This window comes from Lygodium microphyllum, chromosome 13 (assembly GCF_053477565.2).
Source record: "Lygodium microphyllum isolate KBCC chromosome 13, Lygodium_microphyllum_v1.1.10, whole genome shotgun sequence".
NCBI lineage: Eukaryota > Viridiplantae > Streptophyta > Polypodiopsida > Schizaeales > Lygodiaceae > Lygodium > Lygodium microphyllum.
Window position 1 is genome coordinate 30,358,495 of NC_141147.1, and position 22,042 is coordinate 30,380,536.

A 22,042-nucleotide genomic window follows, 5' to 3' on the forward strand; every position below is an offset into this window, starting at 1 on the left:
GAGCCAAGTGTATGGTGCCTACTTCTTAAATATCACATGCATTGTTGTTCCCTAGGTAAACTTTCCCAAGGTTACTTGCTGCATAAGAAGAAAAACACTCCAAAGATGGAGTGACATGAAATGAAGCACCACTGTTCCATGATTGTGACAAACCATCATGAGTAGACAACAAGGCATCCATCACATCCCTTTTAGTGATATACATGTCTTCCACTGTCATAGCATGTGGATCTGAAGATGCAACTAGCAAATCAACATCTTTATTTTCTTCTATCTCCTCAATAACAACATTAGACACCACATTTGCCTTCTTTCTTTCTTTAGGGCTAGAGTTGCCATCCTTCTCATTCTTTTTGCCTTTTGCATTAGCTTGCTTCTCGTGTTCTTGCTCCCTTTTATAATACCTGCAATTAAGCTTTTTATGCCATTTGCATTCACACTGATAGCAAGTGATATCTTTCTATTTCTCCTTGCTTTTGCTGCGATTTTTGTGCTTATTTACAGCATCTGACCTCTTTTCAGTTCGTCCTCTTACATTGTAGGTTGATCCATTGTTTTCCCCACTTGCCTTGTATCTAATCTCCTCATTGAGAATAGAACCATGCACACCATTAGATGTCAAGTTGGGGTTGTTGCTCAATGACACAACCAAGGCTTCTCGTGAATCTGGCAAAGTCATGAGCAAGAAGATAGCCCTTAGCTTAGGATCAAAAGCAAGCAAGCCTGCATCTTATAATTGACTCAAAATACCAGCGAAAGCATTTAAATGCTCTGAGGTGGGCATAGACTCATCAAGCTTCAAGTTGACCAAATTTCTCATGAGATGGACCTGATTGATAGGAGTTGTAATCTCATACATAGCCGTGAGTTTCTCCCAAACTGCATAGACAGTGGTGAGTCCCTTGATATCAACCAAGCTATCATTTGTAAGCGCCATTTTGACATAAGTGATGGCTTTCTTATTCATTTTAGCCCAATCCTCATCTGACAAAGCAACAGGTTTATGTTCTGTCAAAGCGTCATCACAATCCTTTAGAAAAAGTATACCCTGCATACAATCTTTCCAAAGATCAAGGCCATTGTCATCAAATTTGCGAATCTCATAAAGATTCTGTGTTAGATGTAGATGCATTGCCAACCATTTACAACAATAAAAACTGTTATAAAACGCTGAATACTTTCAGCCAATAGCAAGGTTCTGAATATAACAGCAAGTATGCAAACTTGCACTTCCAAAAAGTGCCCAAGAAGCACATATTTTACTATAATTTCAGTCCGAAGGGCTGATTACAACATATACATCAACCTAATCTGATACATATGCATAAAAGATTGCTCGCACTTTAATAATACATCACCATAATGCCCAAATGCAATAACCCAAGTGTTGTATGTGCCATTGTTTCACTACACAATGAGCATTTAGCAATACATGTACCAAGAGAAGTTGCCCTTTTACAACATTTGATACATCCCAAGTCCAAATTTCTCCCATTTAGTAGTGAATCTATTGTAATTTCACTATCAAAGCACAAATCAGCTCAAAATGTATCAGCGATGCGAAAAGGCCCAAAATTTGTACAATAAATCTGCCCCAATTGCATTAATACATTGTCCCAAGTGTCAAATATGGGCAAATGCTGCAGAAATTTCACAAATTCTGCAAAAACCCCAAATTTCAGGGTCCAAATGTGCACAAATTTTAGTGAAATTGGCTTAGTTGAGCAAAATTTCTAAGGCAAATGCACACAATGTTTGCAATTTCTGGGTCTCTATTTTGCATAAACAACCAATTACTGCCGATTGGTCATGCCTATTGAAGACATTGTCGTCTACTCAAAGAAGTGACAACTTGCCGATCTCCTTGCGCATGCACATAGAAGCTAACCCGTACAGGCCTTAGGAATCACATACACCTTTGTCGGGGCTTTGATACTAGTTTGAAGGGGAGCGGGAGTGCCCAGGTGGCGTGTGTAGCAGTAGAGAGTGTAGAGAGAGTGGACACTCAAGTTGGGTGTATACCAGTGTGGTACACACAAAGAATAAAAGAATGTATTTATACTTAGGGTACGGTATACTTACATTTGCAAGGGTGCAATCACATGTACAAGTAAATTTATATACGGGAGTAGCAAAGGGCATTTACACCCAACAACAACAATTGTAGATAAGAAATGGAGGAGTTCAGCAGGTCATGAGCTATAGATGATGTGGTTGATAAACATAGGCATGATGACATGGCAGTTTGAACAACAGCTTTGCAGATCACAAATATAGTAGTTAAGTAGGTCACGAGCTGTAGACGATGTGGTTGATCAGCAAACACATCAGAAATTGATGTAGATTGCATGATGGAGGTTGGAAACAGGCATGTGATGGATGTAGACACCAACATGCAGCTTCAGTTGAAATGTCCTCCGTGAACAGGGTGTGGGCGGTAAAGCTAGAGAGTCGGAAACCTACAAAAAATAACTTTTTTTGAATGGAGGATAGCCTACCTATTTATTGAGAGTTTCAAGACCTCATATTACGTATTGTTTTAAAACTTTCTCAAAGGGTGCACCATTTTAGGATTTTCACTAATTAAGCATCTTGGGGCAGTTTAAGTTGCTAATTCAACATGTAATGCTTATTTTAGCTCAATATTATGTTGATCTTTGTGGGCTAGTATCCACTACTGCCCTTAATGGCGTGTTGTACTTCTTTTCAAGTGTGGATAACTATTCAAGATACATGTAGATGTACTTCTTAAAGTAGATATGTGACATCTTTACATATTTCTCTACATGGGTGTGCCTTGTACAAAATTAGATTGGTCCTCATATACGATCTATGAGAAGTAATAGTGGTGGTGAGTTTACCTCCCAGGAGTTTTCTGAGCTCTTGCATGAGCACATCTCCTCTCACGAGATCATCTCTACGAACTCCCCGTCCTAGAATGGAGTTTGCAACAGAGCTCCTTGAGCGCCTATGGATTGAGGATACATCCTTAACTAGCGCTCGACTAGAGCGATGCCTTAGAAGACGCCCTTCAAGGTATTCTTTGGTACTCAGTCTGTCATCTCCCCCTTTAGAGTCTTCGGTTTTGTGCCTACACATATACACTCGATAATAAGATAGGAAAGCTCGATCCTCAAGCTGATCTCTTGATTTTTATAGGATACTCCTTTGAGGTGAAAGTTTATTGCTTGTTCGATCCTTGGATGAAATGATGATTTATCCAAAGTTTATAGGATACCCCTTTGAGGCGAAAGTTTGTTGCTTGTTCAATCCTTAGATGAAATGATAATTTACCCAAAGGGATATAGTACAACCCACTGCACTGCCTTTGAGCTGAATCCTTAGCCTAAGACATCGAAATAGTGCCATTTGAGCTGAGTCTACTACCCACTCGTTATCCACCTGTAAAGTCTTCTGCTCTCAAGCCTTCTCTTAGAGGCCCGTTACCTCGTTGATACTAGTATACTATGTGAGGTTCGGGAATCCTTCCATTAGATTCCATTCCAAAGGACTCAAGAAGACCTACTCGATTGGCATCTATTGCATGATTTGCGTTTGTCTTTGCAACAGATTAGATAGCGTATTCTGAGCAGTAGAATCTAAAGAATCCCTAGTGGCATGAGGCCATGGTAATGGAGCTTGAGAGTATTGTTCGGAATGGAACTTGGATTTGGTGGATTGTCCAAGACACAAGGGCATTGGGACTAGGTGGATCTTTAGGGTCAAAATGAAAGTTGATGGAACTTTGGATAAATATAAGGCTCTCCTTGTATTGCAAGCTTTTCGAAGCTTTTCAATTGAAGCATGGCATAGATTATGAGGAGACCTTCATAGACGGAATGTTGTTGATATCATTCCACTTGTTAGTTGTTGGGTGTAAAGTCTCTTTATCTCCGTGTAAATAGACTTATGGGTGTAAACACGCCCTTAATGTACCCTAACATATAAATACATTCTTTTATTCTTTGTGTACCATCACACAAACGGTATACGTATCTCTGGGTTCACTCTCTCAACTCTGCTCTTCAACACGCCTTGACCTTGCACTCCATTGCGCATTCTCCCCTTCAAACTGGTATCAGAGCCAGAGTGCATGCTTCCCGAGGTTGAAGGTAGCTTGTGACCGTCAGCAGATAGGAGACGAGTAGCAGTCTAGCAGAACCAGGCGGTAGTTCCAGTGCTACCAGAGTGGACCAGTGGGGAGTAGCAATGGACTTCGTATTCTGCGCGACATTACAAATCAGCAACCACGACTTACTGTGCACACGGGCACCAACCGCTACACATGACAACCAAGCGCCAGCAAAATCAGATGTCACGAGTCAAACAGATAGGTCGACGACGGGGTTCTTGCATCACACGAACCAAGTGCGACATGCTAGCGACCAGGAATCAATGCGACCATCACGGGACGGCGATCGGGCAGACGACGTGACTGGCAGGTCAACAAACCTCGTCACTTCATCTTTTTTGGGCCACAAATTCGTTTTTTTTCTTCAAAATTCTCTTGGAATTTCCCCTTGGCTCAACAGGGGTTTGCGTGCGCAAGCACAAAGTTCAGATTTGTGCATATTTATGCCCGAAAATTTGGGTCTTTTCAGATTGAGTGTTGCTCATGAAAAATTGAGGCATTTGCATCAGAAATTGCAGACATTGTGCGCATTTGAATTGGGGATTTCGCCATTCGAGTGAAATTTCTCAACATTGGACCCATAAAATTGGGGCTTTTGCTGTACTGGTGAAATTTTGTTCAGTTGAGTCAGATTGGTTGACATTGGTGCACAATTGGACTCGAGAAATTTGGGGCTTTTGCAAAATTTTGTGAAATTTTGCTAATTTTGCCCGTCTAATGCTTTCGGGAACATGTATTAATGCAATCAGAGTAGATCGGTCAGTGAAATTTTGGGGCTTTTGCTGACATCTATGGATTTTGGCAAAGTTAATACTTAAAATGCATTTGGGAATATTGCTGAAGAAATCTTGTGGTTATAAGTAGAGTGATTTGAGCATTTTTTTATCTCCCGCTTGTGCGATTTTGGAGAAATTGCAGAGATTTCTTGGTGTTTTGGGTATCAGAAGATGATACGAACACATATGTGTGTGGTACACATGTTGGACAGCTCCCATTGAGTTGATGTATTGTTGATTATTCATGTTGCAGCAGTCTTAATGATCATCTGCAGATCTGGGATTGGTGCAGATGTATTTTTGGTGACATTGCTGAAGTGGGAGTTACTTGGCAATGATGTATGCATTTAATGTATGCTGAAATTGCAGTCATACTGCTGAAAGTCATTCGTTCTACTGCTGTACATGTACTTGGACTGAATCTTGCTATTATTTGTTGAAAAATTGGGCTGAAATCAACTGAACATTCAGCTCATTTTTTGCTGTCATAAATTGCAGCATTGAATTTCTGGTTTATTGCTGAAAAATGGCTGCAAATGCTTCTAGCAGCAATGACACTAAATCCCTCTTTGAAATCAAGAGGTTTGATGACACTAGCTTTGACTTGTGGAAGGATAGGATGCAAGGCATTTTGTTTCTCAAGGACTGTCAAGATGCTCTCAGACTAAGCCTGCAGCTATGACAGATGTGGATTGGGCTAGACTCAATAAGAAGGCTATTGCATACATTAAGATGGTAGTGTCTGATGATGTATTTACAAACATCAAGCGTCTTATGCATAAACTTATCAAAATACAACTCCTGTGAATCAAATGCATCTTATGCGTAAACTTATGAACATGGAATTGGATGAGTCTAAGCCAGCATTTGAGCATTTGAGTGCTTTCATAGGAGTTTTGAGTCAGTTGCAAGACTCTGGTTTGGCAGCTTTCGATGATAAATTGAAAGCTATTTTCTTATTGATGACTTTGTCTAACAGCTAGAAATCTTTGGTTGTGTCACTTAGCAACAACCCCGCCTTGACTTTTGATGGTGTTAGAGGTTCAATCCTTAATGAAGAAATCATAGGAAAGTCTAGTGGTGAAAGCAGTGGCTCAGCTTACCATGTAAGAGGCAGGTCTCAAAAGAGGGGTAATGCAGTCAGTAAAGGGAAAAGCAAAAGCAAAAGCAAGGGCAAACAACAAGATGTCACATGCTATCAATGTGGGTGTAAAGGGCATAAAAAGCCCGATTGCCGGTACTTCAAGAAAGTGCAAGAAGAAAGAAACGACAGGGTAAGAAAAAGAAGGATGATGACAACACTTCCTCAAAAGAAGTTGCAAAGGCAAATGTTGCATCTAGTATGGTCATTGAAGAGCTTCTTGACACTGAAGAGATACTTGTTGTAGCCTCATGTAATGATACAGATATTATGGCAGCAACAGGTGATATGCACATCACCAAAAAGAGGTAATTGATGCCTTACTCTCAGCTCATGATGGGCTATCACAATCATGGACAGTGGACAACAGTACCTCTTTTCATGTTACCCCCTCTTTGGAGTCATTTTCTGAATACATTGCAGGTTGCCTAGGCAAGGTTTACTTGGGTAATAACTATACAGGTGAGAGTGTTGGCACCATTCACTTGGCTCTTAAAAATGGCCAAGAGTTGATTTTGTAGGATTTCAAATTTGTATTTGGCATAAAGAAGAGTCTACTATCAGTTGGGCAGCTTGATGCTAAGGGTATTTTACTACATTTGGTGGTGGATCTTGGAAGGTCCATAAGGGCTCTATGCTGATTGTTAAAGGCGACAAAAGGGGGACTTTATATTACTTGCATTGTAAAGCATTACCTAGCAAGTTCTTGGCTATGGTTAAAGTCCATTCACAGATGGAGTTTTGGCACAAAAGACTTGGTCATATGAGCTAGAAAGGCCTTCGGTTCTCTCCTCTTTAGGAAGATTTGATGTAAAAGGCTCTTGTCTCGAATTTTGTAATGATTACTTATATGGAAAACAAGTGAAGCCTCCTTATTACTCTGGTGTCGTTAAGAAGTCTAATGCTCTTGACTTAGTATACTCTCATGTGTGCACTATACCTGTTAATTCATATGGAGGTGCGCGCTACTTTGTTACTTTCATTGATGATTTCAGTAGAAAGTCATGGGTGTGTGTACTTAAGAGCAAAAAGAAAGTGTTGGATGTTTTTAAAAAGTTTCATGCTTTTATTACCACACAAAAAGGGCTTAAGTTGAAAGCCATAAGAACAAATAATGGGGGTGAGTATGTCTCAAATGAATTTAACGAGTTTTGTGAGATGCATGGCATTAAGAGGGAGTTGATAGCCCCTTATAATCTTGCATCAAATGGCATGGCTGAAAGATTTAATCTCACAGTTTGTGAGAGAGTCAGATGCATACTGTCCACAACTAATCTCCCGCAGTAGTTTTGGGGGGAGGCTCTTAAAACTGCAGTTCATGTATGCAATCGCTCTTCCAATCGTGCATTGGAAAATGGCATTCTTGAAGAGTTTGGGTCTGGCAAACTTGCTTTATATGACCATTTATGTATCTTTGGTTGTGATGCCTTTGTGCATGTACCTGTAGAACAGAGGACCGAACTAGACATGAAATCCATCAAGGGCGTCTTCATGGGATATGGAGACAAGGGAGAGATGGGTTATAGAGTTTGTCTTCCTCAGGGCAGGAAGATAGTACGTAGCCAAGATGTATTTAATGAGGCAAAGTTGCTGAAAAATGCTTCACATGGTGATCTTGACAAAAAGAAGGTCAAATTTCAGCATGAACAGCTAGCCATTAGCTGAAAGTTTTGTCCCTTTTGATGCTGAAAATGAGTAGCAATCTATTGTGCTACACCTAGAAGATTGTGAACAGCAAATAGATGGACGGGATGAAATAGGACAGCAAGAAGAACATGCTGAAAATAGATCACATCAGCAAGAAAATGCTGAAAATTAGCTACTTGGTGATGGTGTGCACATTCCTCAGGATGTAGGCCCATTGCTTGATAATACAGATCATTGGGTAAGAAGGTCGACGCGTGTCGGAAGGCAACCACAGAGGTTTCAGCCATCTTTGGATTGCATTTTGTTGATTGATGAGGGTGAGCCTCTAACATTTAAAGAGGCACAGCCAGGTGAAAACAAGAGAAAGTGGGAGCTTGCTATGTAGGAAGAGATGAAGTCTCTATATGTAAATAACACATGGGAGCTTGTACCTTTGGCCAAGGATAGGAAAGCTATTCCTAATAAATGGGTTTACAAAGTGAAATGTATTGATGGGAAGCCCAAGTACAAGGCACGGTTGGTTGCTAAGGGCTATACGCAGAAGGAAGGCATAGACTTCTAAGAGTCTTTTCACCAATGGTAAAGATGACTACGCTTCGTGTTTTGTTTGCTTTCACTGCATCCTTGGATTTAGAGTTAGATCAGATGGATGTGAAGACTGCTTTTCTTCATGGTGACTTGGATGAAGAGTTGTACATGAAGCAGCCATAAGGATTTATTATTCCAAGAAAAGAGCATTTGGTTTGTAAGTTGAAACGCATCTTATATAGGGTAAAACAAGCCCCTAGACAATGGTACAAGAAATTTGATACCTTTATGCTCAGCCATGGATTTAAACGCAGCCATGCAGATCACTGCTTATATACTAACAAGGCTGATGATGGCAGCCTTAATTGTGCTGGGTTTATATGTGGATGACATGCTGATTGCAGGATAGCATAAGAGTACTTTGAATGCTCTTAAAAGGCAGCTAAGTTCAGCCTTCTCCATGAAAGATTTGGGAGCAGCTAAACACATTTTGGCCATGCGCATTAAAAGAGACAGAGGGCAACATTTATTGTCTCTCTCACAGGACAAATATATCAGCAAAGTACTTGACAGGTTTAATATGGCTGATGCTAAGCCTCTTGGTATGCCTTTACTGCCACATACAAAGCTTAGCAAAGCTGATTGCCCTAAGGATGATGCAATTGCTAGTGCCATGAAGGGTATACCTTATGCATCAACCTGTGGATCTTTGATGTATGTCATGGTTACAACTCGTTCTGACATTGCCCATGTAGTGGGAGTTGTTAGTAGATTCATGTCTAACCTGACCTATCTCTGCATTCACTCTCTCAACTCTGCTCTTCAACACGCCTTAACCTTGCACTCCATTGCGCACTCTCCCCTTCATTAGTTGCATTAGCCACTCACCACAGTCGCCTAATTTATGAGATGGACCTCAAAAGTATCTTTTGAATGGTAACCTAGAGAAGGAAGTCTATGTGGAGTAGCCTCGAGGATTTTCTCTTGCAAACCGTAAAGATAAGGTCTTTTGTTTGCGAAAAAGTCTTTATGGACTGAAGCAAGCACTACGATCACAGTTCCATAGGATAGATGAGTTTCTATGAACTCATTGCTTCCATTCTATCCCTTACAACCTAAACTTATACATCCAATCTACTTCAGAGGGGCTCAACTATATTCTTCTACAGATAGATGATTTACTTATTACAAGCTCAGATTCTACTACCATTGTAGATATTAAGGCACAACTTAGCTCTACCATTGAGATAATTGAACTCAATCAGATGTGTTATTTTTTAGGGATGGAGATAGTATGATCTAGGGATTCTATTTTTGTTTCTTAGTAGAAGTATACACTTCAATAGTTGAACAAGTTTACATTGATCAGACACGACTTGTGGCCACGTCTCCCATGTCAAAATAGCTAAGGATTTCCATGGTTTGCACTGTGATAAGCACACACATAGATGTGTTGTAGGGGAATTACTCTGGTTGAGTCACACTAGGCTAGATTTAGCTTATTCAATGTCTTTGCTTAGTAAGTATTTCAATGCACCTAACCTAAAATGTCACATTGGACTACTTGTTTGCGTGTATTTTGTTCAATATACCTATTCTTATAGACTGACTTATGGTCATGGTTTGGATTTACAAGGTTATATTGATTTCGACTGGATAGGTGATCCTAACATTTGGCATTGCTATGGTAGCTACATTTACTCTTTGGGTATGGCTCCCATTTCATCATGAAGCCGTAAGGAGGAGATAGTGTCAACTTCCACTATTAAGGCAACGTATCAAGTACTCTTCAAAGGCATCACAAAGGTTGTGTACTTGAGAGGCTAGCTAGTGGCACTATATTTTCTATGCATGATATCAACTATCATCTTCTGCAATAACGAGGGTGCTATTGCACTAGTTGTTGTGTTAAGAAATACACTTAGCCACTTAAACAGTCCCAAAACATACTTATTTTAGGCTTATTTTAGCCAAAACCCTGAAACGGGGAGTGGATCGAGAAAGTTAAGTGGGAGAGGATCTAAAACCCTAATTTTCTATAAATTTGCAGCTAGCTCTTCACTCTTTTACAATCTCGTTTTTGCAGGTTTCAGGTGTTACCAGCTTGCTACCCACACCCTGGTCACGGAGGACATCTCAGCCCTTGCTGTCCATCACTGTTCCCTACAGTCTGGCGCTTGCTTTTAGTCCTCCACACGCTGATTGTTGTTGTTTCTGCTTGGCAACTGACTGCTGTTTATTTGCACTACCGTCGTACAGCCTGCCATGCCAGCAAACTGCTGCGTTTGCAGGCTCTAGCTGCCACCCTGACAGTTTTCTCTCTCCTATCTGCAGTCACTGCAATCTTTCTCTCTCCTACAGGCTGTCGTGCCTGCGTTTTTAGTATTTCTCCCTCCTGCAAGCTGTCTTGTCTGCGTTTTCAGTCTTTCTCTCTTGCAGGCTCCGTTTTCAATCTTTCTCTCTCATGCAGGTTGTCCTGCCTGCGTTTTCAGTTTTTCTCTCCTACAGGCTCCGTTTTTAGTCTTTCTCTCTCCTGCAGACTGTCCTGCCTGCATTTTTAGTCTTTCTCTCTCCTGCAGGCTCCGTTTTTAGTCTTTCTTTCTCCTCACTGCTGTCTGCATCAAATCCAGCTTCTCATTGTTGCGTTTATTGGTGTTCCACATCCGGAGGCTGCCTTGCTACAATTCGGGATCTGTTCGGAGTACGACACACTCTCCAGCTCATTACCCTTGCCCTGATCCTAGAGATACAGGAGTCCGAGGTTTTGTATTCATTCACTGCATAGTGTGTTTGCTGCACGAGCATCGTATTATTAGTAGTCGTATTATTTCATTTATTCACTGTGTTCATTGTCTCTGAGTTACTCTAACCCTAACCCTAACTGTGTTCTTTTTATCAGTTTGTGCTTTGTCGTACGGTTTTTGTTTATGCTTTTGTGTTAGGGTATTTTTTCTTTACACTAGTTGGTAACCCCATCATTAGTTAGTGGATGAGGCACATTGTCATGTACTATCACTTTACAAGAGAGTAGGTTGACCTAGTCACCATCCGCCTAGAGTTTGTGCGATCATCAAATAATTTTGCAAATATCCTAACCAAGCTAGTCCAATTCTTCAATACTTGTTGGAAACGGTCTTATTCTCTTGATGGTGACAAGATTTTCATTACGGAATGCTTCATTGACATTTTATTCTTTGTATTACTGTATCATCATTTGCATCATTAGGATGACCATGATTTTAAAAGAGCACTTGGGCAGCTAAATAATCTCCCTATGAGAGCATTGTCCAAGTGGCACTGTTGCATAGCATTTTGTATGAGTACGATGACTTGCATTGCCCTTTGCATTACCCCATGTACAACATTCTATTCTTGTAAATATGCATCTTTGTGCATTTATCCCTTTTTAGTCAGAGAGTGGTTGGATGTGGATCCACCATATTCACAACAACTCCCATGGTGGTCTCCATTCCTTGCTTTCATCACATATCCCCATAACTTTCTTCCTCTTCAACACCCACATGTGGCCAGGATAGTTTGTCCATTTTTAGTGGTGTTGGGTCTAACTATCCCTTTTATTCCCCAATAGGGGCATAGATTACTCAATAGGATGAAAACTATTGGTTAACACTTCAAAAAAAAAAAATCAAAGAAAAAGATAAGTTTATTGTAATTCTATCTATATTTCTAGGCCTTGGAAGGTCATCGAGCACCCTTCGTCCGATGTCTTAGCCCCCCCTACATTTTGCAGTTAGCAGCTGTCGCCTTTCTGCCACATCATCATTACAGCCTGCATTTCATAGGTCATTTTGGCCTCTTGTAGACGTTAATAAATCATTTCATTTCTCTCTCTCTCTCAATTGAACATATGCGTAGCAACCAAAGACAAAGAGATCGTTGAGTTCAAATCTCAATTGGACACTCGTAAGAAAGCAATAATAACTTACAAAGAAAGAAAAAAAAAGACACGTTAATCTCTACACAAGGCCAATGTGGCTATAAGACAATCCAAAGTACAACCACATCTAATGTCATCTCACTAGTAAAGTGGAGGTAACAATAAAAGTACAATAAGTGGCCTATGCTGAGAATAAGTGTACAATGAGACAATGCTAGAGTGTATGCATGTCTAATATCGTCTGATTGGTAGAATGATAGAGAAATCCCAATCTAACACTAATGTTTTAAGGAATTGTGGTGGAGACTATAGGAAGCTGCAGTGTACATTTGGATCTATATATGTAAGATGTGGAGACTAGCTAATCTCAAGCTCTTTGCACAATGTCAGCTATGATGCAATCCCTAACCGCTTGATTGATGTGCTCGGTGGTGGGTCTTTGGTGTCTTGCAATGATGGCTCTGATCCGATTTTGGTGCAGTCTCCTTAGTTGTGTTCCTTGTAGATGGAGTTGTGATGCTTGGTGGAGTGAGATAGCTCTATTTGGTGTGGCTCTGGTGCATGGAATAAGGTTGTTTGGCAGGGTGGCTTTGTCCCTGCAGGACCAATAGTATTTGTAGGGCCTAATCTATGGAAAAAGTCTGCCACTACTCTCTGTGTAGGTCCCTGTGGGTGAGCTGGTCTCCCATCTTATAGTAGTGCTATTCCCCCCCTCTAGAGCTCCAAGAGGAAGAGACCTAGGCTTGGTTCTCGTACTCTATAATATGACAAAGAGATCCAAGGATCCTTGGTTGTGAATGTCTACAATTAGTACAAAATCTCCTTTAGAGAACAGACCCACCCAAGTTTGCCAAATGTCAAAATCTATCCTCTCCCAAAAATCCGCGCTGAATACAATGGATCATCAAATCACCTCCTTCGAGTCTGTAATCTCTCACTTTAAAACTTGTTTGTGAAGGCTAACCACTCTATGACTTTGCTAGCAACCTCTGAAGAAAATCTCTCATACTGAAGATTTTTTCTCCCTTATGAGAGATGAGGCCTTTACCTTGATTTATGCCTCCATATAATCCTAATCTGATTATTGAGGAGGAAACGCTGCCTTATCCTGTCTTCAGCAATCTGAGAAACATCTAAGAATAGGCAGTTAGAATCTGACCTCCATGGTCTGATGATGGCTGTTGCAATCCTGACCTCAGAGCCCCAAACACTTGGCTTCCAAGTCTCTAGCTCTAGTTTGATGAAATATCCACCTAAACCTGGCTGCTGGAGACCACTCACTTAGGTCTAATCTCCTCCAATCTTGAGAGTAACAACTTCCTCAATGATTCCTCATGTGAAGAAGGCCTCTAATGATGAGCTTCACAAGCAGGACTCTACTTCGGCAATTTGGAAGAATGACCCTAAGTCCACCCTTGAACCTCGACTGAATAGTGACAATCCAAGCAAGATGAGGAAGAGACTAAAAACTTCAAATGTCTTGGCTTTATTTGGGTTTTCTTGTTGTTTCATGCAATTGCTTACTTTTGCATACAAGTAACATTATCTGGATTTCAGTTACCTTGATTTCTTTTCCCCCGTTTTCCAGGTGGTTTGACAGAGAACGATTTTATCCTTGCTGCAAAGATAAGCGAGCTCGATGTGCAAGCCCTCTTGAGGAAGAGGGCAACTGGTGGAACCTCACAAACTTAAGAGGATTAAGGACTTGAAAAGTCTGTGTACATAGCTTGTGTACACGAGCATGAGTAGTTTTCAAGGTAACTAGGTTTTTCATGACTTGGTGAAGTTCAAGACGTATGGGGAAACGAAAATAAAATCATGAAATTTGTGTACGTGCTTGCAAACGCCATTCAAGCTCATAGCTTGCATACCCTGAAAAGTGTCCATGGCCTGCTGAGCCAGTTTTGTTGGTTTTTTGTACCTTCACAAAGCCATGAGCTGCTAATACTAGACCACCTTCTTCTCTGTTCTTGTGCCTCCTAGCTCGGCTTTTTTTGGCTTCATTGAAGCTAATACAAAGCTTGCTCAATCATATTTTGTTTGATAAGGCAGTGGAGGGGTCATTAGTACTGCAGTTATATTTAGTACTATCAATGGATGTATAGAGGTGTCACCAACTTGGCTAAAACTAGCAAAAGGCAATATGCATGCTTAGCGATAATCGTGGATATGCGGAGGGCTTTGCATCTACATGGATAACCATGCTACAGGCCTTGCTAGTTTCCTTTGAAGGCAATGTGTGGTGTGTTGTTAATGTGAAGATGGTGTCATGCATAAATGTTGTGAGGGAGGGACGCTTGTGCTATATACATGTAAAGTGATAACATTCCGCAGACAGCCAAGGTTAGAATGAGAACTTCCAAGACCATGTTCAAATAACCCCTACAATATGGCATCAACATTACAATCTTTTGCGTGTATATATGAGTCCATGGAAGATCTAGCCTAACAAAGCATGCAAGTTGCTATTCTATCCATAGGCAATTATAAACCTCTCAAACGTAGAAGCCAAAACTTAGCCACTCTAGATGTGTTATATCCAATTGTCCTATTGTATGGATGTGGATAGTTCAATATGTTATGCTAATTATAACACCTCAAATTGTATATTTTGAATGTCTCACATTACTTTTCTAGGTCCATCCAAAGCAAGGTTTATGGTTGAATATAGTAAGGACATATAAAGGGTTGGACACAAGATTTTCATCATAATTTTCAAAAGACTTTAGGGAAGAGAACCAATTGTTTGAGGATGCATGAAATTGTTTATGTTGCAACATGCAAAACTCTTGGCATCATCATAATAGGATAGTGAAATATTGAAATACCTTGCACAATTGGCTTATATATAATGTTATGAAATGCCATCATTATCATAAGAACTAAAATATTAGAATATCTCGTAAGATTACCCTATATATCTTCCAATGAAATGTATTCCTCATGTAGAGTTCAGGAGACCGATTGTTGCCTACTTCTTAGCAATGTTATTTTATATACTATAATGTCTACTTATTCATTTTTAAATTTCCAAGATTGGCAAGAGCAGAGATGGCTTCACTAGAGGCACTCACAAATTCATAGCCTCTATGTAGGCTTCAAATATAAAGTCAAAGATGGTTCAATGAAATTGAGAAGTTTATATTAAGAGATTGCAATGAGAGAATGCAATTTTTTGACTTATTAAATTTAGGCTTGTCAAGAGTAGAGTTTATCAAATTGAGTGAATGGACCATGATTAGCACACAAGCATAATAACATCTTTAGATCCAACCTTAAAGGGCATCCTAGAAATCCACTTGAATGGTAACTTTGGATTAATACTTGGGTTTTATTATCTTTTACTAGTATTCAAGGTAGTACAAATGAAATTTGCTGAGTGATGGTCCATCTTGAACATGGATATGTTACTCATCGTTGCTATAGTCTATTTGAGTGTGGATAGATGATTAAGTTCATATGGATTTTTTCCAATAATGTAGTCCATTTTGGAATTTCTTGTATTATTTGAGTAGAAGAGTATTGGTCCAAGGTGTCGCTCACCTAGAGGTGAAAGACCTTGAGAACCCATCCAAGTAGATTTTTAATCCATGAGCTCACTCAACACATGTAGTGTCCCTAGTCGAATTAGGTTGTTGCTTGCTTACATGTCACTCGTATGGAGTTTGTAGAGAGAGAGAGAGAGAGAGAGAGAGAGAGAGAGAGAGAGAGAGAGAGATTTCAAACATCTCAAAGGCATATGGGACAAAGAGAAGCACATCAAGAATTTAGTTACAATCCACTTTGAGGTACCATTGGTACAAAAAAGAAACCACTTTTAAAGCTTAAAAAAGTGACAAAATACATCATACCCCTAAAGTAGCTCAGTGCTTTGGCTTTCTAAACTCTTGTACAATGGATTTACCATCTCAATAATTGCCCATTTTCCCTCTTTTGTAGTTGTCTTTATCTTGGCGATTTCACTTGATCATGCCTTTTGTATTGGTAAGTTCCAATATGATCTGTACTTTGATTCCCTTGAAATAATTTCATTTCTTGATGCTTTGACTTTATCTTGCATGCTTCCAAATTGTAAAGTTTCTTGATTTATTTGTAGCTTGGTGATTTTTTATGGCTTCATCAAGTGAACCCTTTATCTCACACATTGGCCTCAGTTTGTGGTGTTTTCCTTCATGCCATTAGTGAAGGAGGTCTCTTATATGTTCATGAAATACAATGTTACTTGTTGATATAGCTTATTAGTAGCTCAATAGATAGTGTATGCCATACCTTACTTGTTTTCCTCCTTGTTTCAATTTCCTTCATGTACTTCCTCTTGTACTTTGATGGCCATGTCCCTACTTCATCTTCAAATTCTTATTAGTTGTAGCTATATCAATATTGCTAGCTTTCCCTTTAGCTCTACCAAGTGGATAGCACTCTCATAGTCTTTGAAGACTACATTCTTTGCTTCCAAGTTGCAAAATCAATGATGGATGTACTTCATTCATGTTCTCTTGATTTGACTTGGGTAGTGATGCCAAGATCATCGAGAAAGTCTTTGGGTACATCTCATTTCTAGGGTAAGGCTTCAAATTTAACCCTCTCCCATACGTGATTGGGGAGGTGGGGGAGGGTTCGTAGGCATACATGCGCACACATCCACAAAGAGAGAGAGAGAGAGAGAGAGAGAGAGAGAGAGAGAGAGAGAGAGAGAGAGAGAGAGAGAGAGAGAGAGAGAGAGAGAGTCACATTGAGGATGATGAGAATGGTTGATTGGAAATACTTTATATGCATACACAATGAATGGAATTATTTATGAAAATCTTAAAATTTTGTATAGATATTTTACTTGTCCTAATGTTTCAATGGCCCCTCGATGCACACATTTGATTGAGGATGGCAAAGATCACACAAAGTCTTGTTCTCAATCAATCCTATGTTTTAAGAATAGGCCATGCTAAAATAAATCGTTGGGACTCAAATGCTTCCCTTAGAAATTGTTCTAAATTATACTTGGGGCTAACAAGAAACCCCAATCAAAGGGAATGAGACGTATAGTTAAATCTATGCCTTCTGTGCTTCAAGGTTATATGGGAAAACCTTTAATAATCTATAAGTTATTACATGCCATCTTTTTAGGATTCATATATTCTTATAACTTTATCTAGATATTTGAAGATTGTAAAACTTCTACCTTGAAATACAAAGGTTTTGTTTAAATTCTATAATATATTTGTCAATTTGCTTACATGTTGAAAGGCACCTCAAAAGCACATTAACATGTGCCTTAGGTCACACTATCCTTTAGTGTCTTAGTTTTGGTTTGCTCAATGAAATGCCTTAGAGTTTGATAGAGGGGGTGTCACATTTTTCTTTAAATTTTCTTATTGATTAAATGTTCAAAGCATTCAATCTAAAACAATTATGAACTTATACACTTGTTGTATTTTTTGTTTCTTAGTGTGTGATGCATTTTCGTCTCTTCCCAAAACTTAGTACTCTTCACTTTATTGGTCTTGCCAAAAGAGGCAAGACATAGGCAACAGATACATACATACATATATACATACATGTACATATGCACACCCACATGTCCAAGTGAGTGAGTGAGTGAGTGAGTGTGTGTGCGTGGGGGGGGGAGGGGGGCAGTGGGCGGCGGGGGAGGGGGATGGGGATGGGGATGGGGATGGGGATGGGGGGGATTTCCACGAGTCTCATTTATATGGCTCAATCCTTGGAGTCCATGAACACCTAGATATTGAGCTATGAAGCTTGCTATAGAGAACGCTTAATAGAGAAAAAGAATGCTTTTAAAGACAAATTAGTTTTTCCAAAAACTTGAAAGTAGTTGAAATGTGATCTCCATTCATTTCATCTCTCTCTCTCTCTCTCTCTCTCTCTCTCTCTCTCTCTCTCTCTCTCTCTCTCTCTCTCTCTCTCTCTCTCTCTCTCTCTCTCTCTCTCTCTCTCTCTCTCTCTCTCTCTCTCTCTCTCTCTCAAGCATATGCTTCAAGCTCAAGCAGTATCAAATGGTAGGTTCACAATCAACATCATTAGAGTCTAGTCAAACAGAGTTTTTCTAGGATTTATAGGTCTTAGAGGATCCTACTAAGGAAAATTTTAATGTAGATCCTATATCATATACTTTTAATGGATACACTTCACAAGGTTTGCATTAGCAATATGGGAAGTCACTAATTGTGGAAGCACAAGTTGCAAAGGTAGTAGTTTGAAATGGACAATGGCCACTTCAAAATGGAGGTAATTGCTTGGTGAGGTTGAGATCTAGTTTCGTATGGAAATATGAGGCCATGATGAAGTTGAGTATCAATCAAAAAGGAGCCTCACTCAAAACATGATCTAGGAAGTTCTAAATGAAAAACACATTTTGAATGACACAATATGTTTTATGAACACTCCCTTGATATTCTCTATGCATTGATTACAAATCAATAGCTCTATACATAAACTCAAGATCAATTGAGGGTACTTGACACACATATGGCTTAGATAATACCTAGTTAATCAACTAGATTTTATTAACGTTTAGAGAGAATATCTAAAGTACAAGGACACTTCTTTTGTGGAGATTCAAAAATACCACTCAATTCTAAAAAATACCATTCAAAAATACCACTCAATTCTAAATTATGATCAACATACCCTCATAACTGGCCAAAAGAACAATATGACACTTCCATTCTCCTTAATATTCCCAAACTGCCCTTCAACTTTCCAGAACAATAACATATTGCGAGTTTCTAAAATGAGGATAGTTATACTCCACCAATAAGGAATAACAATGTGGGTATTCTTTATGGTATGATACATTAATGAGACATAGTAGTTCATGTTGGCATAGCAGCTCATGTTTCATTCATTCATGCTAAATTTTGTGTAAGGCACTTAAGCATGGATCTTAAGTATAGAAAGTGGGAATGAGGATGTACATTGAGCACCAAGGTTAGGACTTTCATGGATAATGGCATTCATTGAGGTACCATGGATTATGGTATAAATTTTTGAAGACATGTATACATGCAATATACATGAAATACTCATCCTACTTTGACTTATAAAGTGTTAATGAATGCTTTAAACATTTTCTTGATTGCTTTTACTCAATTTCTCACGCAAAGTCCATTAGTTTATGGATAATATGGTGACACGATTTTTCATTGATCTACAAGCATTGAGAAACTGTTTTCTCAATATTTTTGAATCGAAAATTGTTTCTTGAGATGAGAGCAAATATTGTCTACACAACCATGGTGAATAACTCAATGAATCATCACCACTTGTATAAGGAATTGAGCTAAATTACTTATAGTTGCATTAGCAAATCATGTATCTCTCAAAGCATTTGGTGAAATGCTCTATACCTATCATTGTAAAGAGGTTCTCTTTGATAAAACAAGGACAAGGGCCCATAACATCCCAAGCCACCATCTTGACTATTATATGTTCAAGAAACCCTTGAATTTTCCAAACAAGATTGTTTCTTTCCATATACCAAGTGCAAAAATGGAGAATTTGAGGAATTGTGGAAGAAGATCTACATCAAAAAGTGGAGACACTTATGAAATGTGAGATGACTATATAGCATTGAATTTGGCATTAGAACATATGAAGGGTATATCAATAATAACTAAGATATAAATATGCATTAATTTATTTTAAAATGTCAAGCCCCACCATCAAAATACGAATCAGTAAAAGATTTGATCTCTACATGTTGGTATGATTATTGGAATTACCAAAGCATATACTCTTGCATACACTAGTGCATATACTAGTGCAAATATCAATGCGTGTTGAGAATCATTTTGATCAATATACCAAAAAGTGTAGGGAAGATGAACTAGCAGGAAGAGGTGAGATCCTTGGTATCCAAATATGATCTCTTGTCATGCGTAGAGTGCTTGTTTCCCTATGAAAGATCTAAAGATCTACCTAAAGTGCTTGATCTTGGTTGAGGACATAGACAAGGGACAATCTAGCCCATGAGCTAAGGGACTAGCAATAAATGCGCTACTATCCCTCATACAACCCACCAAGATGTAAGGATGTTGCACTGGCAACCCATGCCATAAAAAGAGGTGGAGCCCAATTCAAGTGAAGAGGATGAAGCGAGTTCAAGTGAAATTGAAAGCAAGGCTAGTGCAAGTGAAGACCAAGTCTAATGCTAGATGAAATGTGTGGTAGGTGCTCCAATGTGAGGAGAAAAGGCAAGATATTGGAAAAAAACTCGGATGCTATTAAACATGTAGCAGACTAGCAGAGATAAAATTGCTAAAATCTACTATCACTACCACTTTATTTAGCTCCACTTTCTAATACTTAGGATCTAGTGTTTTGCTTAGTAAACTCTTTTATCAACATGTTATATTTAGCTAGCAAAAGCATATGAGAATATCAAAATTATGAATGCTAAGAAATCAAGCAAAAGAAATATTCCAAGTTTTCAAGTAGAAAGAGAGGTTTGCAACTAAAGTCCTTATGTATTTGCTTGCTTGGTGGAAATTGAGCTCATAGTTTATGATAGTGAATAATGTACTACTCTAACAGATGTGTGCTACTAGCTACTACTTGGAATTACCGTACCTTGATCCAAACCATGCTTTGACCTAGTGTAACTGAATATAAAAAATAGAAGGTTGTTGATATTAATACAGTAAGTGCTTAATACTTTATACCTATAATTTTTATTGAGAATATAATTTTATTTCCTAAGGTATACACAAGTCAAAAGATCTTAGATAATCACGTCCTACAGCTCCTTGCTAGTCTACAACAGATATGGTTTACTAGGATTTTGTCGATTGAGTAGAATATTGCTAGGGAGTAAAAAGGTCAAAAGAACTTACATAATCACTTCGTATTGCTCCTTGCTATCTACAACATATATGGTTTGCTAGGATTCTGTTCATTGACTAGAATATAAATCTTGCTCAAAAAAGCTTGTTGGGAGACAATCCTACAAAAAATTGTCCATAACTCTTGATCCATAGGTTAGGTCACCAAGCTTTCTAGCCCAAATTCTAAATTACAAATTTTTGCAAGAAATTATGACCAAATTTTGAACTTTGCTACAAAATAGTCCTCCATGAACCATAATACATTTTTCTTGCATGTAATTCCATCATGTTGTTGCACTTCCAAAGCTCATATCTTCCCTATACTAACTTGGATTGTCACCAAACTTGGTATAGGAATTTTTAAGGTCTTGAAATGCACATGATATGTCATATGCCATCAATAACTTACTATTCAATACCAAATTTTAGGAAATTAAAACTATCATGATTTGTTGTAGCATGTCTATAAGTTATGTAAGCCTAGTTTTAGCTATCCCCAAGTTAACAAAAGTATGGGCTAATTCATTATCATTAATATATCATCATGCCATCTTGGATCAAGAATCCTAATTTTTCTTACACATATCATCAATAGATCCTACTATACCATCTATAATAGCAATCTTCATCTGCATATTTTGTCTAGGGTACTCCATCTCTTCTAGCTTCCTTTGCATTATGAACGTAAGCTCTTTCTTCATCTTCAACTCCTTGGCTTTTTTATGCTACTCACTTCTTCAAGTCCCCACAAGAGAGTGTGGTACTTTTATTTACCATTGTTAAATTAATTCTTGCATATATTATCCATCCTCTTTTTTCCATGCATGCTCTTACCATGATTTCTTACTTCATTAGAGGCACTTGAATCTCTATTTATTCATATGGTTGCTTCTAAAATCCTTATGGTTATGCAGCTAACTTTGAATTGCTTGTTTTTTATGTATATCATTTGTATACTACTATTCCAAAATTTCAATGGTTTCTTCTATATCCTCTTTATCGTTGTCTTAGATAGTTAATGAAAGTATTCCAACTTCCAACTACAACATTCCCTCTTCAAAATAATGGGCTAGTCCTATC

General features: G+C 38.7%; 1 protein-coding gene across 3 annotated transcripts in view; it reads left to right on the forward strand.

The window, feature by feature from the left end:
- LOC148026464 (Transcriptional coactivator/pterin dehydratase) overlaps nucleotides 1-14,092 on the forward strand; it is a 104,936-nt gene extending 90,844 nt beyond the window's left edge. For all 3 annotated transcript variants that reach the window (XM_087690458.1, XM_087690459.1, XM_087690457.1), the window contains one exon: nucleotides 13,711-14,092. In XM_087690458.1, coding sequence (XP_087546584.1) covers nucleotides 13,711-13,814 — 104 coding nt within the window. In that variant the 3' untranslated portion in view covers nucleotides 13,815-14,092. The remainder of the gene's footprint in view (nucleotides 1-13,710) is intronic.
- The last annotated feature ends 7,950 nt before the right edge of the window (nucleotides 14,093-22,042 follow it).